The sequence below is a fragment of the Gadus chalcogrammus genome, chromosome 9 (genome assembly GCF_026213295.1).
Source record: "Gadus chalcogrammus isolate NIFS_2021 chromosome 9, NIFS_Gcha_1.0, whole genome shotgun sequence".
NCBI lineage: Eukaryota > Metazoa > Chordata > Actinopteri > Gadiformes > Gadidae > Gadus > Gadus chalcogrammus.
The window spans coordinates 399,239-406,738 of NC_079420.1; the positions used below are offsets into that span (position 1 = coordinate 399,239).

Genomic DNA, 7,500 nt, shown 5'->3' on the forward strand with positions numbered 1-7,500 from the left:
GCCTCAGCCTCACAGCCTCAGTCTGCCCCACCTCAGCCTCACAGCCTCAGCACCTCAGCCTCACAGCCTCACCACCTCAGCCTCACCACCTCAGCCTCACAGCCTCAGCCTCACAGCCTCAGTCTGCCCCACCTCAGCCTCACAGCCTCAGCCTCACAGCCTCACCACCTCAGCCTCACAGCCTCACAGCCTCACAGCCTCACCACCTCAGCCTCACAGCCTCACCACCTCAGCCTCACCACCTCAGCCTCACAGCCTCAGCCTCACAGCCTCAGTCTGCCCCACCTCAGCCTCACAGCCTCAGCCTCACCACCTCAGCCTCACAGCCTCAGTCTGCCCCACCTCAGCCTCACAGCCTCAGCACCTCAGCCTCACAGCCTCACCACCTCAGCCTCACCACCTCAGCCTCACAGCCTCAGTCTGCCCCACCTCAGCCTCACCACCTCAGCCTCACAGCCTCACCACCTCAGCCTCACAGCCTCAGCCTGACCCACCTCAGCCTGCCACAGATGTCGCTGTGTGTGTGTGTGACCACACAGCTGGCCCGGTTCAGAGCCACCCTTTATGGGATGGGCTCGGGTGTTGAGGAGAACATGGACTGAGGTAGACCCCTAGACTGGGTCCGCCCTGCAGAAGGGTCGGAAGAAGAGCAATATCCCCATGCCAATCACCAAGCTGGCTTCCCCCCCTGGCGCGCTATTGGCTGGTTTAACACAATGACGACAGGGAAGCGACGGCGAGCAGCCGATTGCGTACAGAGTCAATTGAGCTAGGCCCGTTGATCACGCCTCTGGTGCAGAAGAAGACAACAGCGGCCTCCCAGACCAGGACCAATCTACGCTGGGTCTCGGCCAGGCCGGTAGACCCCCGGTGTCGGCCCTCTCAGCAGATCTCGCTCCCGTCTGGGGGTCCCACTCTGGCCGCAGGAGAGCCGTGTGTACTCACTGACTTCTGTGCTCCTGTGTTTCAGAGCTCGACCCGTACCTGCTGGAGTTAAGGGGCGGGACCTTCCCCCTCTCAGCCATTGGTTCCTGCAGGGGAACCGGTGGCAGTGAAAGGAAGGGGCGGGCCAGCGGCATGTGGCGACGAGCCAATACCAGCCCTCGAAAGAAGACGAGCTCGTCCTCCGGCTGGAGCAGTGGCGGCTCCTTCAGAGAGGGTAAGGGGGGGTCCTAACCCAAAGCATGGCCAGTGTGTCTAATGGACCATAGGGGGGGGTCCTAACACAAAGCATGGCCAGTGTGTCTAATGGACCATAGGGGGGGGTCCTAACACAAAGCATGGCCAGTGTGTCTAATGGACCATAGGGGGGGGTCCTAACCCAAAGCATGGCCAGTGTGTCTAATGGACCATAGGGGGGGTCCTAACACACAACGTGTCCAGTATCTCTAATAGACCATAGGGCAGGGGTGCCCAACCTTTTTTGACCCAAGATCTACTTTTCAAGTAGCCAACCTCCCGAGATCTACCAGCCTAGTGTCAACATTGCAAACCTACCTTCAAGCGAGGGGGGGGGGGGGGGGGGGGGTAGGGTAGGGTTAGGGTTAGGGGGGGGTTTGTATTGTGAACCTACGGACTTCAGTGGGGGTTTCATTCCGTCTGCGCACCGCACCTTCTCAACAATAATCAATAATCTTCCTCCCACTCAGGGTGAAAATGGTAGGTCTTAGCTCGTTTACCCTCAGCAATGCCAATGTTTAGGAGTGCGTAACTACTGTTGACGGCTTTCAACTTCTGTTGACAGCGCATGCGTTACCGCGCGTATATGTCCCGCGCAAATTTTATTTTATTTAAAAAATAATAATAATAATAATAATAATAATTGCTTCACCCCTCGCAGTCGACTTGGGATCTGTCGGCGGTCTACTGGTAGACCGCGATCGACTGGTTGGGCACCCCTGCCATAGGGGGTCTGCCCCCTTTATGGACCAGGGCGTGGCCGGTAGCCTTATCACTGGGTCGGTCTTCTACCTGCGTCCTGGTAAAGAGAGGTAGCAGACCCATAATTAGGGTTGTGAGCGAGTCCCACGATGAAGCCACTGTGACAGGGGTCTTTATTGCGTGTGTGAGGTCATTGGAAGGTCAACCCTGTTTATGTTGTTTCTGCAGGCTCACTCTCCAGTGTTGATGTCAGTCTCACCAACGGCAACAACCAGAGGTCAGTGGGGCGTTTGGGACTTAATAAATGATATGAGGCATCTGTAATATGAAGAGCCAGCAGGGGGCAGCAGTGCTCGGGCTTTCATACACAAGAGAGGACCTGGATTAGCTCTGCTGGGCCCTCTGCCGGATCGATTTGAATGGATAGGAACGATGCTGAAGACGTCCAACTATGAGGGCTACAGAGTAGATCAACATCACTCAAGACTCCAATCTGGGAACAATTGCTCAGTATGTGTGTGTGTGTGTGTGTGTGCGTGTGCGTGTGTGTTGCAGGACTGCGGCCGGGGACTCTGTCTGTCTGTCTGTGTTTTCAGACGAAGAGACGGACCTGATTCGAGAGCTACAGAGCATGTGCACCAGCAAGTCAGAGCCTGACATCAGCAAGGTACACACATGCACAACACGCACACACACACACCAACCAAACCACATGCTGGTGTTAAAGTGATATCTGCTAACCTGCTGCTCACACTTTGATCACAGGTTTTACATACTTTGCATTCATACTCAACTCTGTCTGTCCGTGTCTTTATGAACAGCTGTTATTACCTATTATAAAATATATTATAATAATATATTATAATAGAATATCCTTATTCACTCCCCCGTGTTGTCCTGCTGTGCTTGCCGTAGATGGTCCCGACCCCCGGGGACGACATGATGGACCTGCCCAGTCCCCCTCCATGCAGGGGGCTAGAAGACAGCCCACAGCCCCGCCCACAACCACACAGCCAGGAGGTGAGCGGCGGTGTCATGTGACTGCGTCTGACCAATGACTCGACAGCTCTGCCACCCTCCTTGGGCTTGTAGTGGTGCTATCCGTTTGTACGGTACGCCGGTATGTCCGACCTTCTCTAGCGAGAACGTGATGTTGTTTCCTGGCTGGCAGCAATTATAGCGTTCCCGTTTCTCATTGGCTCGTCATTGTTATTGTTAGCTACATTAGCCTCTTAAGCAAACCAGTTAGCAAACAAACAACACGATCTTACGTTGTATTGCACGCACAGAAAGACTGTGCAATGCATAAATAGGTGACTGGAATAAAGTAGCAATGTAATCAAGGATGTAAGAGCATTTAAAAGCGTGATTAAAAATACAAATAAAATCAATCTCTTCACGGGCGCAGCCATTGTTGTTGTTGAGTCGTCCGGTCGGCCTCCCTGAGCTCGCTCTCCTTTCAGACCAGCGAGTGGGACCGACCATCCCCAGACCACTAGAGGAACGCCCTGCTAGTCTCCACTGCAGACGCTCACCATGGCTGCTCGGACATCACAGAAAGTATAAGAGAAAGAGATTTAAAACGAGATAAAATAACACCCAGAACAGACGCAGAAGACCTAAAACACAGAACATGAATGTAGTGGTGCCTCCGTTAGCCCCCGTTCTCAGGCCGTGTGTCGCATGTGTCCTCAGACCGACGGCCCCCGGTCCGGCGTAGCCCCCCCGGCCAGCGCTCCCAGCCCGGCCCCCCAGAGCCCCCGGCGCTCCGGCCCCCGGCTCAAATCGCAGCTCCCCGTCCCCAGCAGCAGGGGGCAGCAGACCCGCCCCGCCGCCGCTACCGCCGGCACGCCGCTCGCCGACACCGGGGGCGGGTGTGGCCGCGCCGGGGACGGGGGGAGCGGCGTCATGGGCGCCGCAGCTAGCCGGGGACACGCCCCCTCCAACCGCAGCAAAGCCAGAGCGACCGTCGCCAACGGCAACCACAGCCACCGCGACAACGAGAACAACATTGTCAACAACAACAACGTCAGCCAGCAGCAGCCCCCGCAGCCCCCGGACGTCTGGATCCTCCACAAGGACGCGCACGAGCACCACAAGAAACGAGACGACTGACCCCCCCCCCCCCCCCCCCACGACTAGACAGTGAACGCCGCCGTGACACGCCCCCACACGCCCCCCCCCCCCACTGCCCCCTTACATTGTAAAGAAAAGGTTTGGACGATTTGACCCTTTTGAAGTATTTGTACTTAATATCTGTACTTGTTACACTGTACTCCTGTACTGCAGTTGTGTGCGTTGGGGACCATAGTTTTAATTCTGTGCCACCGTGATGAGGCGTCACGACGCCGGCAGAGGGAGGCCACTCAGACTTTACTCCAGAATATTACTCTGTGACGGTGAACACCGCGAGGTCACGACACTACTGTGTCAGCATGTGAAGAACGCCCCACAGAACACGAGACGCAGAGAACGGTGAGCCGAAACGCCGAAACGAGTTTAATATTCTGGAATAAAACAGGGATGACTTTTTATTTTGTTAAGTATTTTTCAGATATTCAAGGTGTTTAATCTTTAAATAGTCGCAAGGTTGGTTTAAGTACCTTTGAAAAATAATCAGGGTTTTACCAAATATATTTGTAAATAACAAACGAGTAGACTTTTAACTGGTATATAGATTGGTGTATGTGGTATGATGCTTGTACCGTGTGGTATTGATCCTGCTGACAATAAGCTCTTGTACATAGTGTTTGTTTCAATCACTTTTGGTTCTGAGCCGTCTACTTGTTTCAAAGTAAACGGAAATGTGGCAATAAGTAACAGATTCACGTCCTTTGTCAGCCAGAAGCCATAATAAATATTTTAACTACCCATAATTACACGGGAAAACCCGTCTGAATTCAATCTTGGTTTTATTCCTACAATTGATTTCCACTAGTCGGGATAGAAAAAGGATTTCTGCCAAAAAACAAACAGACGGCTGGTTCCTTAAAATCTCAAAATACTTTATCTTTGACTGCATATATCGGTTGATCAAAAGCATTTATACATAGACAAGTCATTTTCCTATGAATGAAAAACACTACAAACCAAGTCCTTAGACCTGGTTACACTTTCAAGGTACCTTAAGATTCAGAATCAAGGCTTTTACGAAACAGTCCAAGGTCTAAAAAAACAATAAAATAAGCAAAAAAATAAGAATAAAGAGCTAAAATGTCTTCCAGTTTCCGAAATAACCTTGAAGGAAATCAGGAACAAAAATTAATTTAAATTAAAGGAACACATTTTGATGTGTGGTAAAGGATATTTGAAACGTATAAATCAGCATGAATAGAGAACACATTCCATGTTAATTAACTTATTTAAAAGTTTGTTCTAATAATATACAAGATCAATGCCTTTGTTCTCCAGGAGATTGAGTATTCTTGTGAATACTGGGCCGCGGTAAGGGAAGGGTTTAGGGTTCATGGAAGCTACCATTTGCTTGTATTTTCAGGGTTATATAGACTTGGAGTACCTTAAGGTGTCTGTTTAAAGTGCTTAGAAAAGGCGATATAATGAATGAGGTCATCACTGATTGCTGCACACTTGCCCTGTTCACCAGTCCCTCGTTAGACAATTCTACTTGTCCTACCACTGTTAGTTTGTGTTTTCTTTTGGTCCACGTTGATTCCACAGTACTGCTGGTGTAGCGCTGCTCTGGCCGATGATTGGGGTAAGTGAACGCCCTTGTTGTGTTTAGGGGTTTTGGATGGAGAAACTGCCCTTTTTAAAGGGGACATATTATACCATCAGGTGTGAGTGTGATTAGCCATTACAAGCCGTTTTGAAAATGTGCAGCAGACATCACAGATGGGCGTGTCCACCTAGATGTGTGCTGGACAGATCAGTCTACCAGCCTACCCAATGGACCTTAGCAACCGTTGCTCATCTATCCTTCATACATCTAGGTGGACACGACCACCTGTGATGTCAGAAGCTGCACATTTTCAAAACGGCTTGTAAAGGCTAATTCCACTCACACCTGGTGGTATAATGTCCCCTTTAAGAGTGTACCCCAATATGTATTATTCCCCCTATCGGCTGGAAGACGATGTAACCTCATGAAGGGAAAGGTAATGCTGCAGTAAAACGATATATTGATCAGAATCTGTCCCACTATAGTCCAATCTGATATGGTAAGGCATCTCTGGTTCACACACGATTCGGGTTTTTCAGAAATAACAGTATAAACACCAGCTTATGATCTAATATAAAAATAGATTAAACCCCATTCATTTGCGTAGAAACCCTTCAAAATGTCTAAAGTTCACATCACACTGAGTAGGGGAGAGGTGCACAACCAGATATTTTCTGCAGAGTGCATTATGGGATGGAAGGCTTCGATAGATACAAACACTGAGACCCACACAAACACACAGTGTGCAATGGCATTGCATTAAGCTGCAAAGCTATTTCCTAAAGTTTTCACAAAGCCCCCTGTACTTGAAAAATTTCACCCAGGGTCTTTTTCGGCATGAAGACCAATAACATAAGCCCTCCACACACACTCGTTGATAATCGAGGTCAGAGCTTGCCCAAAGTTGCCCGGAGCAATATAACATCCCAAATGGCTTCCATGTTATTGGCTAGATGTGCCATTTGAAACAATTCTAAACAGCCAAGTACCAAGAGGGGAGATTTTTAAGTAAAATTTGTTGGCGCCTCTATTATGTTATCTACGGTAGCTGGTAATCGATCTGTGTGGACTTCCTGGAAACATGGACCGACCGGTAAGGCACATACTTGGAAAACTAGGCTTTTTTTATAAACTCCCGGTACGCTAACGAGGTTGTGGATGCTTTGTTTTATGTGTAGGGACCCTAGTCATGCTAAGCGCAATTTAGAGAAATATTACTGGTTAAAAAAATGCCGATTTGGAAGCGTTCGCGGTGCCCCAAGCCAATAACATGGAAGCGTTCGCGGTGCCCCAAGCCAATAACATGGAAGCCATTTGGGCTGTTAAATTGCTCCGGGCAACTTTGGGCAAGCTCTATAATCGATTATCAACAAAAAAAAGTGCCTGGAGGGCTTATTTAATGGGTCATGCCGAAAAGACCCTGGGTTCAATTCTCGCCGGAATTACACTTTAGAGACGCGTCTAAGACTCACAGGCCCGTGCACGGCGTTACCGTCTGTTTGTAGCTCTGTCATTCCAAACTGTTGATCCACAAATCGTACATGAAAATGTGAAACACGCTATTTGCGCCAACGCCTCTGTGTGTGTGTGTGTGCGTGCGTGAGCGTGCGCGGTGTCTCAGAGCCGGGTGTCCTGGACGTCGTCCTCGGCCTCCTCCTGCAGGGCGCTGATCTTGGCCCCCTGAGGAGCCACGCGCTTGGAGTTGAGCCGCTGCAGGGCGGGGAAGAGGCGCAGGCGGTCGGCCGGGCTCATGGCCTGCTTCAGGTGGCTGGTCTCGTTCAGCAGCTTCTGGATGGACTCGTAGCGCTTCAGAGAGGTGCCCTCCATCATCTGGAGGGGGGTCAGGGACATCACAGTGAGTGAGGAGCCCCGCACCGGGCACCCCCAGCCCGGGCACCCCCAGCCCGGGCACCCCCAGCCCGGGCACCCCCAGCCCGGGC

The 7,500-nt window shown here is 50.9% G+C and overlaps 2 protein-coding genes across 2 annotated transcripts in view; one reads left to right on the plus strand and one right to left on the minus strand.

The window, feature by feature from the left end:
- The window catches only part of cttnbp2 (cortactin binding protein 2), a 53,064-nt gene extending 49,568 nt beyond the window's left edge, over positions 1-3,496 (plus strand). The window contains exons 19-23 of the mRNA XM_056598982.1: positions 971-1,159; positions 2,110-2,158; positions 2,437-2,548; positions 2,797-2,901; positions 3,345-3,496. Of these exons, the coding sequence (XP_056454957.1) occupies positions 971-1,159; positions 2,110-2,158; positions 2,437-2,548; positions 2,797-2,901; positions 3,345-3,380 (491 nt within the window). The 3' untranslated portion in view covers positions 3,381-3,496. The remainder of the gene's footprint in view (positions 1-970; positions 1,160-2,109; positions 2,159-2,436; positions 2,549-2,796; positions 2,902-3,344) is intronic.
- A 935-nt stretch (positions 3,497-4,431) lies between these two features.
- The window catches only part of cftr (CF transmembrane conductance regulator), a 46,900-nt gene continuing 43,831 nt past the window's right edge, over positions 4,432-7,500 (minus strand). The window contains exon 27 of the mRNA XM_056598931.1: positions 4,432-7,390. Coding sequence (XP_056454906.1) covers positions 7,178-7,390 — 213 coding nt within the window. The 3' untranslated portion in view covers positions 4,432-7,177. The remainder of the gene's footprint in view (positions 7,391-7,500) is intronic.